The 21887-nt window shown below is 43.3% G+C and overlaps 1 protein-coding gene across 1 annotated transcript in view; it reads left to right on the forward strand.

Annotated features, from left to right (window-relative positions):
• Positions 1-21887, forward strand: part of GBE1 (1,4-alpha-glucan branching enzyme 1) — a 300188-nt gene that overhangs the window by 149299 nt on the left and 129002 nt on the right. The window contains exons 6-7 of the mRNA XM_034792303.1: positions 4107-4197; positions 5599-5808. Coding sequence (XP_034648194.1) covers positions 4107-4197; positions 5599-5808 — 301 coding nt within the window. The remainder of the gene's footprint in view (positions 1-4106; positions 4198-5598; positions 5809-21887) is intronic.

A 21887-nucleotide genomic window follows, 5' to 3' on the forward strand; every position in this document is an offset into this window, starting at 1 on the left:
CAGATCATATCTGCATTCCCAGGACAACGGATGGGTTCTTCACCTCAGCTCCAGAAGCTCCACCTGACAGCATGTTTTCTTCATGGCTCCAAACCCACGAACTAGCTTGTTCTGAGCAAGTTTGATACGTCCGCTTGCACAGTAGAAAAGACTCCCCTCCTAAAACTTACCTGCAGAAGTGGAAACGTTTCTCCCAGTGGTGCTCACATAATCACTTAACACCCCATACAGTAACCCTCCCTAACATCCTAGACTACCTTCTAAAATTGAAACAGGATGGACTCTCACTCCGCTCCATCAAAGTACACCTGGCAGCACTTACCACCTTCCATGACTTGTTAGAAGGCTACTCACTCTTTACCCACCCCAACATAAAACGATTTCTCACGGGCCTACAAAATCTCTACCTGGAAATTTATCCAACGGCAGCTACAAGGAATCTTAACCTCATTCTCCGTGGTCTCATGAAACCTCCATTCGAGCCCTTGGCTACCTCCTCTCTTCTTCATATGTCCACGAAGGTAGCTTTCTTAGTTGCAATAACGTCAGCAAGGAGAGTAGGAGAAATAAGCGCCCTGATGGCCTATCCTCCCTACCCAATCTTCTCCAAAGACAAAGTCACCCTGAGACCACATCCTAAGTTTCTCCCTAAGGTGGTGTCTGCCTTCCACCTTAACCAACCGATATACTTACCTACTTTCTATCCCAAACCTCACAAGACTCTCCACGAGGCAATTCTGCATACTCTTGACGTCAGGCGAGCAATCACCTGTTATTTAGACAAGGCTAAACCATTTTGTAAGTCCCCGTGACTCTTTTTGTCTCCATTACCGAAAGATCGAAAGGTACGGCTATTTCTAGGCATCGCCTATCCAAGTGGATCTCTGACTGCATCAGATCCTGTTACTGCATCCAAATTATTCAACCACCCGAAGGCATTAGAACTCATGCCACTTGAGCCATGTCGACATCCATTGCCTTCTTACATAACGTACCCATTCCTGACATCTGTAAAGCGGTTACATGGTCATCTGAACACACGTTTGCAAAACACTGTGCCATCACGCAGGATACCATGGCAGACACCATAGTAGTCATGCAGTACTCTCTACAGTACTCACTGCCACATCTCCAAAGTCCCATCAACCATAATGGGTACTGCTCCACTCCTCACCCTCCTCCCCTCTACTTTGGAGTACTAGTATGATTTCTCCATGGTAGAGAAGGAACCGAGGGGGGCGTGGGACACGCGTGCTCGGGCAGATTTTAACAAGACCGCGAGACGCCAGCTTGAGCGCATGTGTCCCGACCAGGCACTGCTACTGAAGATCTCCGATCAACGGCGTCTAGAGTGGAGCACCCACAGGGACACACATCTCGAAGAACCTCAGTTACTGCAAGGTGAGTAACTTTCTCTTCTAGTATTACACAGCAATTAACCTGAGCAGTTCTGTTTAGGAAAGAATTGTGGTGTATTATTGTAACTGTATAGACTGTAGATAAAATTGTTGGAATGATTATCTCAACAACAAAAAAGAACCAAATTATTTATATTATTTTGTGCTTTAAGAGTTTTTGCACTTTGGCACATAAAAGATTACATGAACATTTGCTAGCCATTACCCTACAGCAGTGGTTCCCAAACTGGGGTTCGCAAACCCCTGGGGGGTTGCAGAACGTTACAGGGGGTTCGCCAGAAAAATTTCACTAATGGCGGACAGAGGACCCTGGGCATTGGAAACAGCAGGTGGGACCTGGTTACAGGGCAGATACTCCGAGCCCCAGGGAGAACGGGGCCGGGCAGTTGGAGCTGGCATCCCGAGCCCTGCCCCCGTCAGCAGGGGAGCCAGCAGCCCAAACCCCAGCGCTCCCCATGCAGGGTTGGCAGCCCGAGCCCCAGAGGAAGTGGGGCCAGGCAGTTGGGGCCGGCAGCCTGAGCCCTGCCCCCCGTCAGCGGGGGAGCTGGCAGTTCGAACCCCAGCGCTCTGCATGCGGCTGGCAGCCCGAGCCCCAGGGAGAGTGGGGCCGGGCAGTTGGGGCATCCATCACACTGAGGAAAGTTAAACTTAAATCCCTGAAAATAATCTGAAACCTACCATTTTTAGGAGGGGGTTCACGAGATTTCACAGTTTAGTGAAAGCGGTTTGCGGGTTGTTAAAGTTTGGGAACCACTGCCCTACAGTGATGATATGCCTTACTGTGTTTGGAATGGGAAATAACTATGCTAACTTTATTTGGTATCTATGGCAAATGTTGGCATATTAATGGCAGCTAGTAAAACCAGATATGATGTCAAACACTAGATACACACAGCGCTCATCCACATATTAACCAAACCAACCATAAATAAAATATAATGATTTATATTAAAGTCAGTGTTTGACAAAAATGCCTTTCATCATTCACTAAAGTTAAGAGAACGAGGTGTACTTGTGGCACCTGGGAGACTAACACCTTTATTTGAGCATAAGCAAATTTGTTAGTCTCTAAGGTGCCACAAGTACTCCTAGTTCTTTTTGCTGATACAGACTAACATGGCTACCACTCTGAAACCTGTCACTAAAGTTAAGCTGACTGCCAGAGTGAGTGAGTTTCTGTATTTGGGGACCGCCAACCATAACCAGCTAAAAATACAGATTTATCACTTAATCTTGTGATGATGTTGTTTTTCTCTTGTAAACTAATTTCTTGCTTTCCAGGAGACTAATGTTTTCAATGGAAGTCTGAAAACATGCAACTCTGCCTACAGATTTTTCGTTAGGGGGAGGAGGAATGTCATGGATACAATGTAAAATGGTTTCAGACTTCAAAATAACAATAATATAAGTGTATGCACAATATCAATCATTTACGGGTATGCCTGATTTAAATTTTATCTACCTGTTTGTAGCCAGACCTACTTAAGGATTTGTTATTTTTAATAATTTTCTTAAGGGGCACTCTTTTTTTTGTCAGAATGCTGAAATATTAAAAGTGTGAAGAAATATATACATGGCAAACAACAAGATAAATAGTAAGCAAATAAAAGGATAATCATTTGACATAATTTGTACTGTTTATTTACAAAAATGCTGTGGGTAACCATGCAACAATCCTCAATTGTAAAATGGCTATATACCTTAGACAAATTGCTGAGCTAATGCTAGCCCATTTTTTTTTATAGTAACTATGATGACTTTGAGGGCAAAAGTAAGCGTGACATCACAGATAAATTAAATAAACAGGATAAAGTTAGGCTGAAGCATAGGCTAAATAATATGCTGAAGATCTGAGTTTAAAACGAATAGTAAAGAGAAACTGTGGTCTTGACAGACTTTTCAAATAGACCTGAAGGTTATCACTTGCTGATAGGGCATTTATTTGCTGATATTACAGTTAGCTTAGCAAAGATTTGTTTTAAGTATGACAGTTTCATCATTAAAATATAATGTTTCCCTTTAGATTTTCTTCATTTAATATCCTAGTGAAACACGTTTGGGTTGAATAAGGAACCAAAAAAAAGTTTTTCTTGGTTCTCAGCTGCTTCATAAGCTCAAAGCAGAATTATATGGCTTTAATGTTTGTTCTTTTCGAAAGATTCCTTGAGGAAAACGAGTTTGGAAAGAAAATATGTAATGATTAAAGATAAAAATAAAATGTGTTTGAAATACTAAGAAAAATCTTGGTAAAGTGCAAGATATAGCACTATTAATCAGTTACTCTTAGTTTGCTTTCATGACAACACTGTAAATATCAAAAGTGCAGCTGAAGTTCAGGACATGCAGATTGGTGTCGTTAATATTCTGAAGTCAAATTAAGATTATATTTGCATATCATTTATTGCTTGTTCAAACTGATATATTGAATCTGTCTATTCATATGTAGATCACCTGAGAAATTGACCTTCCCATTTTTGATGGGAAGGTCATACAAATATAAAATGTTAAAATGGCATTACTTTTAAGAAAGACTGAGTCTGTGCTTAATTATTAATTAGACATTAGAGATTTAGAACCAGATAAAATAAGGAAAGAGAAGCCATTTAGATGTAATTAACTTTTCTAGTATATCAAATATGTGTATCAAATTATGGTTTAGACATGTAACTGTGGGATTTTTTTTAACAGGATACAATTGTGTTCAGCTGATGGCTATTATGGAACATGCTTACTATGCCAGTTTTGGTTATCAAATCACAAGTTTTTTTGCAGCATCAAGGTAGGTTTTTCTAAGGACTTATGCACACCTTTCACTTTTTTCTGTGGCTGGTGAAATAGTATTTAAATTTAGGCAAATAGCACAATTTAGGCAAATAGTACACTGTAAGAATTCTGGCATCATATCCAGACTTCACTTTGTATTGATTTTTTTTATCCTAATAAATCAAACCAGCTGTCTATAATTATCAAACAGCTGTCTAGAATTATCAGTTCTATATGAAATTTTAATATAGTGTACAGTATAATAGAAAGATCATGAGAAATGTTAATTGGCAAAGCATTTTGATCCCAGCTTCTGAACTTTAGGACCTCAGCTGTGGTTTTTTTATGCATAGACTTTTGTGCAAAATTGAGAATTAGCACAAATGATGTCCAGCATGTTGTGTTGTGGTAAATAAAAGTATCTTTAAGGTGCTTGTTCATAATAGGTATTGCCTAATTGTTTTGCTTTACAAAAAGGGTAGTCATGTAATGAAATGACAAGTTGCATATCCTGTAAGAATTAAATTTATTACATACTCATAGCAGACTGTATTTAGATGGCTTTGAGGCCCATCAGTTTGTAGAAATAGGTGATGGTTAAAGATAATCAAGGTAAATTTGAATGTTATTTTTAAGCTTCGTCAAGAAGAAAAGTGACTGAAAAACTTAGGAAGCTTTAATTGGTTTTAATTAGCTGAACAAAGTGCACATTGTCTATTGACACCCTTTGATGATTTAAAAAGAAATAATTGAACTGTAATAATGGCACCAAGTAAGTACAAGTCGGATAACAACTTGTAACAGGTGGCAAATTTTGGGCGGGGGTGTTATTTTCATTATCTCGTACTCATTTGAATCCATAGTAATTTCCACATCATGGATTATTTAATTCTAATCATATAGAAATTTGTGAAGTTTGTTTACTAAACAAGGAAATACTTTACATTAAATCTGAAAAGTACAGGTGCAAAGTGTGTTAAACTGCTTAAAAGTAAGACTGTGAAAGTTGGAATACTTTTCATAAACCAGTTTTATTCAAGACTAGTTTTTTTTTTCTTTTTTCCTGAAGTGAGTGGAGGAAAAAGCTCAAATTTGGGGGCAATCCATTTTTAAAAACTTTAATCATGCCTAAATTATTATTTATATTTTAGTCAGCATATAGTGTACTATTTTGTTTAAACGTGTTTATTGTCAGTTTGTATTGCACAATTGCTACTCCAACGGGGGGGGGGGGGGGAATTGTGACTGTCTGAAGATCATTCATTCCCTCTACATGGGAGTTCCCTAGTAAATTACTTAAGCTTTTATCTATTAACTCTATGAATGTATAGTTTTCTGCATAAACCGTATTCAGCCTTTTTTTAAAAAAAAAGTTGAGGTTACCTCTGCCTAATGCATTGTATTTTCATGCTTGCAGCCGTTATGGAACCCCAGATGATCTGAAGGAATTGATTGACATTGCCCATTCCTTGGGAATTACTGTTCTATTGGATGTTGTACACAGCCATGCATCAAATAACTCTGAGGATGGTCTGAACAAATTTGATGGTACAGATTCCTGCTTTTTCCATTCTGGTCCTAGAGGAACTCATAGTCTTTGGGACAGCAGACTCTTTGACTATTCAAAGTACGTACAAAACCATTTAGCAGTTTTTAATGGTAATTATTTTTTGTCAGTTATACTAAAAATTGAACTTTTGCCGAATTAGAACACTTGTTCGATACTGTAAATATAACAGATCAACAGTTTGCATACATACAATGTATTGTCTGCAGTCTAAGGGCTGGTCTACATGGGGAATTCACAGGGAAGTTAGTGCATAACAGCTATGGTGTGGACTCATGGTGCAATAGTTACTTCACACTAACTCCTAACTTCGAAAGTATGTAGTTTAGGTGAATCCAAAGGTACTCTTAGTGTGGAATCAGAGTTTCCACCCACAGAGCTAGTGCAGAATAGCTCTTGAGCAATAGCTACTCCTCACTAGTTATTCAAAGCTTGACAAGACCTAGGTAATGTACATTTAATCTTTTGTTTATGCATTTATATCATCCTCCTTACCATACTAGCTGTGTTCCTAACAAATAATTACTACAGGATAAAGGTTTACATTTGGTACCTTTTTGTTTTCTCCTTCCTCTGAGGCAGCAAGGATTAGATATTGATATATAGTAGTCATCTTTTTTTTTCCATATTAAGCTGATTATTTCAACAATGGAGCTGTGGGAAAGCTTAGTTGCACAAGTGATGACCACAAATCTCACCACTTTCAGAGAAGAGTTCCATAGGTTTAGGACAGCTGCATCACAGCTCCTCCTGTTGCTTCCGTAAGTTTCATGCTTGAGGTTGACAGTGCCATCATTTCTAAGGATTGTATCTGTCTAGGGATGTCACTGTTTCAGAGGAAATCTGTTGGTAACTTAGGCCAATCTTGTGAAGACTGAGGATTTCCACTTGGTATTGAGTGAGCGATCGGTGTACTGTGATACATAACATAAGCACTTTGCCATTGAATAGGATGAACTGTTTGTATCTTACCTTCTGAGTAGAATAACTTCTTGGTAATTAGACCTTTAATTAACAAATACACTTAAAATTCATGATGACAACGGGATGAATTGTCATTACTGCTAATCATAACTGCTTGGTGTTACAAGACTTGCAGTTACTCTCTATACCCATATTCAGATTACTTGAGTCACAGTTTGCTATGACCATCCCAAAATTTTAATTTCAGTACATGGTTACATATTCTGTACATATGTTACATATTATAGCTAAACAAATGCACTAAATCCATTTCTCCAGAATGAGGCAACTAATTGGCCTTTCTAGAAGAAAGTTCAAGATAGTGGAACTTGTATGGAATACTAAAGCTGACCCCTCTATTTCAGATTAACATTCATATCCAGTTTGAAGGAGTCACATTCTTTCCTTCTTGCACAGTAGTTTATCATCATCTTTTATTTCCACTGGGAAAAAAGGACTTGATAATTTCAGGTGCTTATTTCACTTTGAATACCTTCAGACATTACTAGAGGTGTCATTAGCTCTAACAATTTGGTTATTTTTTATATGTTTCCTGACAGTATGATGAGATAAATGTTTCCATAGCAGAGTTCAGCAGACCTACAAATGGATTGTGAAGAGTCATCTCTAATGAACTAGGAAAAAAAGAAAAAGGTTGAATAATTAAGACTTGATGTCAGGGTGAATTAAATAGATCCTTCCAGAAAGGAACATAATGCCCTCCTGAAGTCATGTAATGACACAGAGAATATGCTTATATTTCATGCTTGTGTTTCATACAACTTGCTCAACTTTTAGTTTGGTTTTCAACATGTGTTGCTTCATACAAATTAGAGGTTCAAATGTTAAACAAACTTTGAGTCATTCTTTGTCCTCTGATGGGGAAGAGCTTTGTGGCTTGGTTTGTTAGCTAATGGGTAAAATTAATATTCTGTGATTTGTTTCCTCAACAAAAATGTATCTATAGTAAATGTAGATCATCTTTTTTTCCAAAATTTTGTGTGTTCCTATAGGTCTTAATGTCATGTGATGACCTGGCTTTAGGTCCAAAATTTCCTAATGTATTCCTGCTTCTTGTAACAAAGATATTTTGCCTCAACCATGTTATACTGGAAATTTATAGCAAAGGTTCAGTGTCAAAACATTCAGGTATTACTGGTGCTGATTAATTTAAGGCATGATAACATTCACACTGGCACATGAGTGGATCTAATGTCCAGAACAGGCATGTGTAAGAACAGTTGGGAGTAGACATTGACTGCTTACAAGGCTTCAGACTTCCATTTCTGTGGGTATTTTTTTTTTAATTAAAAAAAAAAACAGTTGAATAACATACTGAAGTTTTACTTGCTAGACTGTCTCTTCAGTCTTCGTTCATATAAACTTTTCTACTATACAATACATGAACCAAAATCTCTCTTCTCTACTGGGAATAACTGTTAAATCTACAGCTACTCAAACCTCTAATACAACGAATGCAAAATTTATTTCAGAATCCAGAGAAACTAGTGCTGTGCCATGAAAGAGATTAAGAAGCAGTTGCTTTATCAACCTAATCTGTCTGGATTTCAGTTTGAAATCCAGGACCTAAAGAAATATAATTTGTCTCACAAGTTTTGCAAGATTATTCAGTTGGGTAGGAGGGTGATTGTGAATGCTAAATATAATAGAAAGTGGCAAGGATCTGTAGACACTTCCATATGTAGCAAAAACAAGGGACTTGTACCTTGGGTCATTTTGAAATCTATTGGTCTGATTGTCCTGTCACTTATTTTGGTTTAAAGGGGGAGTAACTTTAATTAAATCAATAGTTACATAGGTGACCTGTGTTCCGAATATCCAGAAAAAAATGCAATATATCTTGGAATTCACTTTTGAAAGCTTAGAGTTGAAGGGGACAGAGAGCATGGGGGAATGAAAGGAAGGATTGTTCTCTTGTGACTGGGATTTTATTAAGGGAGGAAGGGGGTGGGAAGACGTGTGTTTAACTCATCCCGTTGTCTAACTAGTGAAGACAAGTTTGTAACTTTCCCATGGGTTAGCAGGGCGTGGTAAAGACTATGGGGGAGCATAGGGTTTACCTTAATCTGCTAATCTGAGTTTAAAAAAAAAAAAAAAGACACAAATTGCCTTGTCTTTGGTCTTGTCTTTACTAATACAAATATGTGTTTTGTTTTGTTTTTGTTTTTTTTATCTCGGGGTTACTAATGTAAGTGAGCTAACCAGATGTGAAAAAAACGTGGCATCACCTAGCATAGACAGATTTTAATATTTGTTCTAACATGTTAGCTGATCGATATTTTAGAGGTGTTAAAAAATTCCCTATCTTAGGTGCAAACATACCTAAAATACCTAATTAAAATGTGTTACGTCACAGCTTTTTTCCTATCTAGTCAAGGCCTGATTCCTCCCTCTCCCCCCCCCCCCCCCCCAAACGTATGGTCACCTCACCATTCTTCCTAAAAGTTAAATCGTTGGCTCTAGTCATGTGACCTTTTGGGTTTCTGTGTTGATTAAGCCGAAATGTTAATATAGACACTTTAACACACTCTGGGCCAGATCTTCAACTGGTGTAAGACTGTGTCACTCTGCTGACTTTGCTGCAGATATGCTGATTTACACGAGTTCAGGGCCTGACCATATATGATTAATACTTAAACCATGCTGGCATATAGATCGGATTCTACCAATTTCACGGCCATGAAAACTGTGTCAATGACCGTGAAATAAGCTTTTCCCTGTGAAATTCCAGTCTCCCCCAGTCAGGGAGACTCATAGCTGCATGTCCTGGCTGGGCTGAGGAGGGATAGGACTTGTCCTTCCCTGGCATGGCAGCTCTGCTGTTATGGAAAGATACCCAAAGCTTCTCAGATATGAATGTATTTGTTTTAAATCTGCATCTTGTTTTTTGGTAAGTATTAATATCCACATTTCTAGATTCAGGACACATAACTTTTACTTCTCAGGTGCTCAGCTGAATTAGATGGTTTATATAGCAAAAACTCTATATTCAACTGCTCTAAATTTCAAAACACTTTGGTGGTGAAATCCTAATGAATTATGTGGGAGCACTTCTGGTGTCCATAACAGCAGCCACCTGGTTAGAAAACAGTACATTTATTTTTAAAGGAACACTCTTTTAATGTATGTGCAAAAATGTTATATTATTTTTAAATACTTTGTACCATTTTATAAACCTTTTCTGATACTGTGCTGGTGATTGTGGCTCTCTGCCTAATACATCGAAGAGAAGGCAGCATGTCAAGACAGTTCTCTTGTGTAGCATTGAATTCTCAAACCCACCTTTTGTAACCTTTTGAAGCATACTCTTTTCTGAACTTTTCAGTGCTCTTTATTTAGAGATACAGTTAAGGGTCTTTCAACTGCATTTATACAGTAGCAATGACATCCAGTGGCAGGTCAGGTTTATCACAGGTGTGTATTCCTTGGGGATATCTTGAAAATTATATCACTGATTAAAGGTGATGTTCAGAATAACTATCAACCCATCACTAAATTAATAAGTATGCTGAGTTTATAGGTTTTTGGAACAATGTAGAATCTAGAGCCATTACAGCATTACTTTAAAGGAACTATATGTTGTGTTTCATAAGTATAGTATAAAATCATACAAATGTATTGATTTTTTTTTTTCTTGATTATTTTTGGGAAGTTATATATTTGGTGTGGGAACTTAAAGCTTTGGATTAGTAAAGGTTACTGCTTTACAGCACAGATGTTTACTTTAAGCCTTTAGTCTTTATCTTTCCCCTATTAATGTATTACCCAATTTACCTCGAGTACAAATGAGTATATGTGATTAAAAGCTACAGTATGCTACTTTTTTATCAGTTTGATTGCAGTAGTCAGGATTTCCTAAAATGCATTAGAACCTCTAAATCCTAATTTTGAAACAAGACTAAAATAGTAAAGTGAATAGTATCTGTGCGCATCTTTTCTATGTTTTGTTTTACATAATGAAAATGAGCAGTTTATTTGCAGATACATATTTATGGACTTAGCAACGGGAATAGCAGCTAGGACTAAAGGCCGCCTAGCGTGGACTCAGAGTATTTTTGGACCTACCAAGAGAAGGAGTGATGTACTGCAGCTTTAATTTTTTATAATGCACTAACCATTAAAATAAAAACAAAAAAGTTCCATCCCTGAACGTATGGGTTATAATATATGCAAACTACATATCACTGAAAGAATTGCTTTAATTTTTAATACACATTCTTGCTGTTAGAAGCTCATTTTGTTTTGTGGTTTAAGTTTAGATTGATATGACAGGATAGACTCTAAAGCCACAGATGCTCTTTAACTTAGAAGATCTTGTGAGAACATATAATTTCCTTTGAAGTATCCCGTTTCCTTTATTAACTCCCAACTTGGCAAACACAGCTGTGTGCGAAGTCTCTCAAATATAGCTGCAAAAACAATGATTTTGTGATAATTAAGTGATGTACATTGAGAAGTGACATTGAAAAATTACACCCAATTTTCCTGAATTTTAAAATACATTATGATGGTCGCTACTTTTGAACAATTAATTAAGTGAAGATGCAGTAGCATCTTAAGTAGGGACACTTTGACAAAGATTTTGCATGGTGGGGTACATCAGCGAAGACCCAATGTTCACTGCAGCCATTTATTCCTCATCAATCTGATGCTCCAAATGCAAGCTTGTAACTTCCAAAGAATTTTCATGTGATGAGTGCAGCAGATTATACAAGCAATTATAAGGAGGCATGCCCATTCTGAATAGTAATTATTAATGAAAAGAGTAATTAAAATAAATATAGTAACGTGGCTGAGACAATAAAAAATAAGAAAAATACCAATTATTAAAAAGTAGAGAATCTCAATTTCTGGTTAATATATGCGGCATTATAGAAAAGTCATGTTTCCAAGAATAATTAAGCAATGAGCCTCTTCTGGGGGAGAGATGGGAAAAGGGGCATAAAGATGGTTTTCAGCTGTGCTGAGCACCTGTTGACTTCTGAGCCAAGGGGGGGAAAATCTCATCTGCTGTAAAATGGTATAGCCATAATCAGCAGGTGGTATTCTTTTTTGCCCACTTACCTCTCCTAAGTGTATGCAGAGCTGTGGCCTTTGGATAGTTAGCAGAAACTCTTTGAACCCCCTTTTTTATGTATTTACCCATTGGAAAGAATAAAAATTGCAATGATGGTAGTGGGGAAGGGGAGGGAGAGTACTAAAAACCCCTTACATTTAACGAAATGAAACTGATGACAAGTGTCAAAACAGTGCATATAGTAACAGACGTTCCAGTCGGTAAAGTGCAGCAGTTTACTTGATACTGAGCAGAAATACATCTGAAAGCAGCCATCCATGTCATATGTGAGTGGCATCTTTTGTTACAAGGCCTTAACTTTGCAGGAAAGGCAGAAAGGGGGAAACGACCTGCACCCATGGCTCCTTTTTAAACCAGATTGCAGTGGGTATGCCTAGTCTAATTACTCCTTCAGAAAGTAGCAGTTTCTGCCCTAGCCAGTTATGATATTGAGTTGGCCACTGACCAAAGAACAATTCTGTGGGTTGCTATCTGACAACTCTGTATAGAAGGGAAGGGAACAATATTTGTGGATTTTGTTCTACATTTTAGAATGTAAATAGTGTTACCAAGACATTGACACTAACATGACTGATATAAATGGGGGAGGCCAGTTCAGTTGATACCTCATGATCATCCTATTGCTTAGGATTTTTTTCTGTCTGGGTTGAGAAAGCACTGCACTATTTAAACTGTGAATGTTGTAGTAGTTGTAGTCCCAACATTTCAAGTGAATTAAAATCTATAAGAGTCTAGTTTGTCAGTATTTGAGTACTTGTCTGATGAAATTATGAATATTGTTGGTTATGTGCATGTGTCTGTTTTGATTACATTTAGTTTTGGTCTATTTGGGTTACTGATGTTCAGTGTGATTATCTGAAGTGTCAAATCAAGATTAATGATAAAATTTTAGTAAAGAGGGGTTTAACATGTCATAAGAGGCATTAACTAGATTCTTAGGTGCTATTGCAGTAGAAATATTAATAGACTACTTGATGCGTGCTTTCTGTTTAAAATTCCTCTGGATTCTGTTCTGGACAGTGCTGTTGCATGGTGAGACTAAAGGGCTGAAATAATGTTTTAATTGAAAAGTGCCTTGATGAGTAAGAGGATTTTTCTGCAGAAAATAATGGTTCTTGGGATGAAAAAAGAAAAATTGTGAACAGTTCTTAAAATAATAATAATAATAATAATAATAATAGGCTTTAGGTCCATGTGAAAAGATCATTGTGCAATACTACACTTGCATGCTTAATTATTGCAACATTATTAATAAACTGGGCAATTAAGTGTACAAATGGACACTCAAAAATCTCCCAAAGAGGGAATGTTGTCCACCGGTTAAAGTACAAGTGTTTGGAAGTCAAGTTCTGTCCTACTGCTGGCTCTCCCACTATTTTGTTATGACTTCGGGCAAATTATTTAATCTCTGTTTCTGTGTCTGTTAAATGAAAATACTTTGCATAGGTATTTTGTGGTTTTTCCATTTGGGGAACGCTTGGCGATGCTCTGAAAAGTAGAATTGAATTTTTAAAAAGGTGGAAAATTGTGGAACTAGCAAGATACTTAATTTCACTATATATAATCTTTTTTTGTTCCCTCTGATACCTTCATTCCCCTCTTCTTCATTTGCTAAGTCTTTGGTTGATAAGCTTAAGGGCAGGGATTTTGCTTACATTGCAGTCTTTTTAAGAGCCACACACACTGCTGGTACTGTACAAATAATGGCATCTAGTTACCCAGCCTGCCGCTCCTGTATCCGTTTCCCTTCACCCACAACACATTGTACTCTGGTACTCTTCAAAGCCATTCAGTATGTAGCTTTCTTTGTTACTGTCATGTTGTGTCTTTTACTTTATTAGTACTGTTCCTGTTCTTAGGGACTACAAAATTCATCTCTTCAATTTAATAATAATCTTATGTATGTGACTGCAAACCCACAGCAGATTATTACAGAAAATCTCACTTGCAGGAAACTTTTCAATCAATCAGCTGAGGAAACAACTCAAAAGTTGTACATCTTTAGAAAGTAAATAATTCTGTATTCGACACTTGTGTCAGAGAACCTCTGACTTAATGTCTGGGACTAAGGGACTTCTCCACCAAGGTGTTCATATACTATTGTCTACTTCACTCCTTTATGCATATACAAAGAGTAGTTTGTCCCTTAGCCATCATTCTAGGGCATTTTTAATTGTTCTTCATCCAAGCAATTAAACGCAATTGAATCATTAATTCTCGGCAGGCAGAGAAGAAAAGGTTTATTTGAACCCTCCATAAGTCTCTAAGCTATTGCAACGTGCAGAGTACAGTAACAATTTCCTTCTTATCAAATGGCAAAATATGTTCCCTGAGCAACTGTTTCCTTATCCAACCTCAGAGCACTGGCCTCGTAGACAACTTGCAGAGCTGCAGTTCCTTGAGTACTCCTAGACCAGCTAACATCCATAGTACTCTTCAAAGCCATTCAATATGCAGCTCCCCCCACTTCTTTCATGTAGTGTCTTGTACTTCCTTTATTAGCACTATAGCAATTCTTCAATGAGGATGTCAGTTTTTAAACAACATTTTAGCACAAGATCATCACAGCACAATATGTTAAACTTCCTTACTAAGAAAGTAAACCTGTAAGAGAGAAATGAATGCCTTTGAGGTGTGAATCCATTAAGTATTAAACCACAACAGGAGGTAGAATTATGAGATATTATCCCTCTGAGAACAATTCACGTGAAGTATTTGTTTTGTATTGTTACAAAATCTCAGGGTCTGGTAACATAGGCAGGTGTAGGCATTGCAGGAAAAATTAAGTTTTATTATTGACGGAAACTAGCCAGGTTGTTAAAGATAAATTTCTTCTTCGAGTGATTGCTCATATGTATTCCATAATAGGTGTGCGTGCTCGCCATGTGCACTGGTGCCAGCAGTTTTTCTCCTAGCAGTACCTGTAGGGGAGTGCCCTAGCAATCCCTGGAGTGGCACCTCCATGGCGCGATATAAGGGGTGCTGTGTGCTCTCCCCACCCTTAGTTCCTTCTTGCTGCCAGTGAAGCTGCTTCGGAATTGCTGTAGCTTGTCCCCAAAACTGCTTGTTCGTTCAGTGTATGGTACCTGTAGTTAGTTAGCACATGCCCCATGCCCCAGGTTTTAAGTTGTGCGACACTTGTAGGCGATCTATGTCAGTGAGTGATCCGCACGCAGACTATTTACGCCGTTTGGGGAAACCCATCTCAGCGATCGCTGCAAGATTTGCAAGTCATTTAATCCTTGGACAAGAGAGAAAGGGACATCAGGCTCCAGGCTATTCTGATGGAGTCAGTGCTGACCCCGGCTCTGGCTTCCCGCTCTGAGTCGGCACCGGGCACTGCGGTGTCTGCACACAGCGACCCTTCGGCGCCATCAACTTGTAGGCACCGCTCCCCATCCACAGGGCACGCCAAGAAGGCTAGGAAGAGGCCTTCTTCGCCGCGGCACCAGAGTAAACCCGTGACCGAGGCTAGACCCATGTTGGGCAGCCCTCGATCCCCACCGGCCTCTAGGTCTCCGACTCAAGTCGAGCAGAGTAGCCTGGCCCATTCGGAGCAGGCCTCCCTGGATGTCCGGATACCCTCCACTCCAGAGGCCCTGCAAGCGGCCCGGGATGTTATGTCCATGCCGGTACCAGGAGCACCGCTGATGTGAGCCCCGCGCTCCAGAGGCAAGCCACTGCTGGGATCTCCAAAGTCACCCCTGGCTCGGTACCAGTCAGGTCGAGGGAACATTCCCGACGCCGTTTGCTGCCCAGCAACCGTTCAGGGCAAAGTCCACGTGGATCGCCCTCAATGCCCACCAGCCCGTCTGGTTGGGTTCCGTCTGACCGAGACTCTTGGCACCGCTCCGCCTCAAGGAGCAAACACCAATGGGACTGAGGCAGACAAAGCCAAAGGTCCTCGTCTCGGGGGGGCTATCGCAGCCGGTCGTGGCATGAACGTCAACTTCATTCCCGTTCGTCGTCCCGCTTCAGGACCCCTGCCGTAGTACTGCCTCCGCAGTCCCAGGCGTCTCGCTGTCGCAGGTCTGCCCGCTGGAGTCAATCATGGAGCAGCTGTTACCGACTATACCAGTCCTCCACGTCGGGATCGCGGTCCTGGGATCGGCATCTCTCCTGGCACTGCTGCTCCTCCCGGTACAGGGACAGCGGCAGGTCGTATGTCAGCCCGGCCTCCCTTCATAGTCATCCATCAATGGGCCAGGCCAGCCAGGCCAAACAGCCGGCTCCGCTGGTGCCACAGCAGGTGCAGTGGCACTGGGCCCTGTGGCCAGCCGAACGGTACCAGTGGGCACCGTGGCCCCTGACGCAGCCCCCGGTGGGGGCTCACTTTGCCAGAGCCTCAGAAGGACCATTGGCCTCCCTCTCCAGACCCCCAAGGAAGGAGTCAGTGGGAGGTAAGTCCTCGGCACAGTGCCCAGAGACCAACCAGGTGGTGGACCCTCTGGTGCCAGTGGACACACAAAGTATCGCGCCGGCCTCCTCACCCTCCCCTGATGAGGTGTTTACGGCCCCTCCTCCCTCCATCCCACAGGAACCAAGAACTCTTTTTAAAAGAGTGGCATCAGGCGTCTACCTCCAAGCAGTGGAGATGGAGGAGCCCTCAGACTCCCTGTTTAATGTACTCTCCTCCTTGGCACTGGGCAGGGTGGCCTCGCCACTCCTTGAAGGTGTGGCAAAAATTTCAAATGTCCTGTGGCAAACCCCAGCCTCATTGGCCCCCATCTCTAAGAGAGCAGAGCACAAGTATTTTGTACCCGCCAAGGGGCATAAATACTTACACAACCACCGTGCTCCTAACTCCCCGGTGGTCCAATCGGTCAACCACAGGGAACGGCAGGGCCAACCAGCTTCTACCCTGAAAAATAAAGTTTCAAGGAGGCTGGACTCATTTGGAAGAAAAATGTATTTGTCCTCGAGCTTCCAGTTACAGGTGGCGAACCGCCAGGCTCTCCTGGGCCAGTATGAGTTCAGTCTGTGGGGCTCCCTGCCCAAGTTCGAGGACTCCCTCCAGGAGCGCGATAGGAAGGAGTTCAAAGTGCTGGTGGAGGCGGTCACAGCGACTGCCAGGGCAACCCTGTAGGCAGCTTCGGATGCAGCGAACATGGCCGCATGGTCCACGGCCTCGTGGTGTCCATGAGAAGGGCGTCATGGCTCCTGCTCTCTGGGCTGTCCAGCGAGGTGCAGCCCTCCCTGTAGGATCTCCTGTTTGATGGCAAAGCTCTGTTTGCAGAACAAATGGATACAAAGCTGCATGACCTGAAAGACTCCCGCACGACTCTCTCCAGACTCTGGATCTCTATGTTCCGGCTTCTGGCTAAACCTAAGTTCAAGCCGCAGCAGATTCCTGCTTAGGCCACCCATTCAAAATACAAGACTGCTTATAAGAAGTTGCGGGACTATAAGAGGTGCCCACAGAGGCAGTCTCCGCCTGCCCCCCAGCCTGGGTCCTCCAAAGGCAAGCTAGCGGGGAAAAGGCGGTTTTGACAGCATGCCCGGGAGTGCCCTGCCAGTTTGCATCAGGGATCCACCCTCAATAAAGCTTCCCTTTTCCAATCGGTTGTGTGCTTTTACTCCCGCAGTGGTCGCGGCTGACCTCAGACCAATGGGTCCTCAACACCATCTCCCAGGGCTACACCCTCCAGCTAACTTCCTCCCCGCCCAACCACCCCCCGCCCTCATCTCTCCTGGGGGACCCCTCGCATGAGACTCTGCTTGAGCAGGAGGTGGGATGGCTCCTAGGCCTAGGAGCGGTAGAAGCAGTACTGGGAGTTCAAAGGCAAGGGGTACTACTCCCGCTATTCCCTTATCCTGAAGGCCAAAGGGGGGCTCAGCCCCATCTTGGACCTGTGAGGCCTGAACCAGTGCATGCTGAAGTTCAAGTTCTGCATGGTCTCCCTGGCCTCCATCTCCTCCCTGGATCCCAGGTACTGGTACGCCGCCCTCGATCTGCAGGACGCGTACTTCCACATTCATATATTTGAGGGACACAGGCACTTCCTCCGTTTCATGGTGGGGCAGGAACACTACCAATTTATGGTCCTCCCGTTTGGCCTGTCCACTGTCCCCAGGGTATTCACAAATGTATGTCGGTGGTTGCAGCCTACCTCAGGCGCCAAGGGGGTCCAGATCTTCCCCTATTTGGACGACTGGTTGGTCAAGGGTAGCTCCCAGTTGCAGGTGCGGGATCATGTGGCACTGCTTCTGTCAACGTGCACCGCTTTGGGCCTGTTTGTAAACAACACCAAGTCCACGTTAGTCCCAGTACAACACATAGAGTTTATCGGGGTGGTCCTGGACGCCTCATCGGCCATAGTCTCCCTCCCACTGGACAGGTTCGAGACCCTGAAGGGGCTCATTGACACGGTCAGAAGGTTTCCGGTGACAACAGTCAGAGCATGCCTCCAGCTCTTGGGTCACACGTCGGTGTGCACGTATGTGGTCCGTCACGCCAGACTCAGAATGAGGCCCCTCCAGCTCTGATTGGCCTCTGAGTTCTCCTAGGCCAGGGACAGGATAGATGAAGTCCTCACGGTGCCTGAGCCAGTGATCACCTCCTTAAGGTGATGGTCCTCCCCGAGAAACATGTTCCAAGGGGTCCCATTCAGGGGCAGGGCCCTGTCACTGGAACTGGTGTCCGACGCAATGGACCTGGGATGGGGGGCCCATGTGGGGAATGTTCAGACCCAAGGTCTGTGGTCGGCTCAGGATCTGACCCTTCACATAAACGTCAAGGAGCTCAGGGTGGTACGGCTGGCACGCATGGCCCTCCACTCGCATCTGGGGAGCCGGGTGGTCAGGGTGCTCACAGAAGACACGGCCTCGACATTCTACATCAACCGGCAAGGCGGGGCCCTATCCTCTGCCTTCTGCCGCAAAGCCCTCAGGCTGTGGGACTTTTGTATAGCCCACGACATCTGCCTATAGGCCTTCCATTTGCCGGGTGCACGGAACGCACGGGCAGGTCACTTGAGCAGGGACTTCTCCTCTCAGCACGAGTGGTCTCTCCACTCAGAAGTGGTGCACAGACTTTTCCAAGTGTGGGGAACTCCCCAGGTGGACCTGTTCACGACTCGGCAGAACCGTTCTGCTCCGGGGGGGCTGGGACAGGGTGCTATCGCTGATGACTTCCTCTTCTGTTAGTCAAGCCAGTTTCTCTATGCCTTTCCCCAGTTCCCGCTGATCGGCAAGGTGCTGGAAAAGATAAAGACGGACAAAGCCTAGATCCTTCTGATTGCCCCGGCATGGCCCAGGCAGCATTGGTGTGGCATCCTCACGGGCCTGGTGGTCGCCCCGCCATGGCCATTGCTATCCCGCCTGGATCTGCTCTCCCAGGACAAGGGCCGCCTCCTCCACCCCAACCTAGTGGCACTCCACCTCACGGCGTGGCTGCTCAATGGTTAGGTAGGAAGGAAAGGATGTGCTCGGAAGGGGTTCAGCACATCCTCCTAGAAAGCAGGAGGCCCTCCACGTGCTGAGCCTACTTGGCAAAGTGGTCTCGGTTTTCCAGATGGGGGGACGAGTGGGGTGTTTCCCCAGTGGCCACCCCAATCCGGCTTATTCTAGACTACCTCCTTCACCTTAGAGCCCAGGGCTTGGCTCCCTCATCAGTCAAGGTGCACCTAGCCAACCTATCGGTCTTCCATCCGCCGATACAGGGCCACACGGTATTCTTGCATGCTATGACTGGCGGATTCCTTAAGGGGTTGGATTGTCTCTTCCCGTATGTTAGGCCCACTGTGGGACCTAAACCTGGTGTTGGCCTATCTCATGGGGCATCCATTTGAGCCGCTAGCCTCATGCTCCTGGTCACACCTCTCGTGGAAGGTGGCCTTCCTGGTTGCGATCACATCGGCTAGGCGGGTCTCGGCACTCAGGGCCCTGACCTCCGAGCCCCTGTACGCTGTATTTCGTAAAGATAAGGTCCACCTCCGCCCACACCCTTCGTTCCTCCTGAAGGTGGTCTCCGCCTATCAACTGGGCCAGGACATTTTTCTTCCGATTCTCTGCCCCAGGCCTCCAGCAAGGAGCACCACCTCCACACTCTGGATGTGCGACAGGCTCTGGCTTTTTATCTGGAGCGGACTAAGCTGTTCAGAAAATCCTTTCAACTGTTCATCGCCTTGGCCGAGCACATGAAAGGTTGGCTGATCTCCACTCAGCGGCTCTCCAACTGGATCACCTCGTGCATCTGTACCTATTATGACCTGGCGGGAATCCCTCCACCACCAATTGTGAAGACGCACTTGACTAGGGTGCAGGCCTCGTCGGCTGCCTTTTTGGCCCATGTCCCCATTCAGGACATTTGTAGGGCTGCCACGTGGTCACACGTTCACCTCGCATTTTGTGATTGTCTCTCGGACCAGGGAGGACAGCAGATTCGGCAGGGCCGTTCTCCATCCCGAGAGTTTGTGAACTCCTTCCCACCTCCAACAGATTTAGCTTGGAATCACCTATTGTGGAATACACATGAGCAATCACTCGAAGAAGAAAAGACAGTTACCTTTTCCGTAACTGGTGTTCTTCGAGAAGTGGTGTTCATGTCTATTCCACATCCCACCCGCCTTCCCCTCTGTTGGAGTTTTTTGGCAAGAAGGAACTGAGGGTGGGGGAGGGGGAAAACCCAGGTCCCTTTATACAGCGCCATGGAGGTGCCACTCCAGGGGTTGCTAGGGTGCTCCCCTATGGGTACTGCTAGGAGAAAGACTTCTGGCACCGGTGCACATGGCGAGGACGCACACCTATTGTGGAATAGACATGAGCAACACATCTCGAAGAACACCAGTTACAGAAAAGGTAACTGTCTTTTCCCTTAGGATTATTCTGTAAGGGGATTGTCTCTTAAGAAATAAGTGCTGCCTTCCATGCCCCAAGTCCCAAAATCCCAAAATTATCTGAAAAGCAGTGACCATTTGAGCCATACAGATGACTGCTCAGAGATCCCAACATTTGGCATGAGGCTATATCAGAGATTACATCCCAAACTACCAGTGGGTCTTCTTTTACCACTTGTAAGGAACATCTGCATCACTTCACTTCTTTGCATTGCAATACTATTTGTGTTCTTTCTCTTTGTTAAATAATTAAATGTAAAATATTCCGGTAACCCTTGGGCCAAGATTTTAAAAAATGGGTGCCTAAAGTTGTTGTTTGTTTTTGTTTGTTTGTTTGTTTGCTTTTTGTTTTTGTTTTGTTGTTTTTTAAATGCAGATTTAGGCAACTAAATAAGTGGCTTGATTTTTCTATCAAGCAGTGGAAGTTAATATGGGGACGGGAACATGAAGTGTCATGCTCCTTAATCTCAGTTGTTTGCTATGGTTGGAGGAAATAAAGGGATGTATACCTTTGGACAGTGGCTATTTGGGTAAGGCTGGAAGTGAGGGTGCTAGGAGTGGAATTCCTTGAGGAAGGCAGGAAAAAGGGTCTGAGTGCCCAAAGAAGAGCATGCTCTGTAGAGAGCAGTGAGTCTTGCTGTCTGCCCTGCAGATGAGCTCCTGAGTGGAGTTGCTAGAGTTGTGAGAGTTGGCAAGAATTCTCCTACTTGGCAAGGTTCAGCCCAATAGGACCAAGTAAACTGATAATAAACTATTTTAAAAAATTAAATGTTTATATCTACAAAACCAAAACCGTTCTTTATAACATATAGAAGTTCCTCAATGCTCCATTACCTCCCTTCCCTGCCCCCCGCAATAACCTTCTCAAAAAAACAAAAGGACTGTTTCTTGGCCAGGCCTGTGAGGAGGAGAAAATGCGAGTTTATAATCCAAACAATTGTGTAGACATAAGGTGCCAAAAATTGTGTGGGTTTTTGTTGTTTTGTGTTTTATTAGGGTTACCATACGTCCGGATTTTCCCGGACATGTCCGGCTTTTGGGGGCTCAAATCCCCGTCCGGGGGGAAATCCCCCAAAGCCGGGCATGTCCGGGAAAATCGGGAGGGAGGGCTCGGCCGGGGCCTCTTTGGCCGGGGCCGGTGCGGGGCCGGGCCGGGGTCGCGGGGCCGGGGGCATGGTGCTGGGCCGGGAGCCGGGCCGGGCGCGCGGTGCCGGGCCGGGGTCGCAGTGCCGGGCCGGCTC

Source organism: Trachemys scripta, chromosome 1, assembly GCF_013100865.1.
Source record: "Trachemys scripta elegans isolate TJP31775 chromosome 1, CAS_Tse_1.0, whole genome shotgun sequence".
In the NCBI taxonomy this organism is placed as follows: Eukaryota; Metazoa; Chordata; order Testudines; family Emydidae; genus Trachemys; species Trachemys scripta.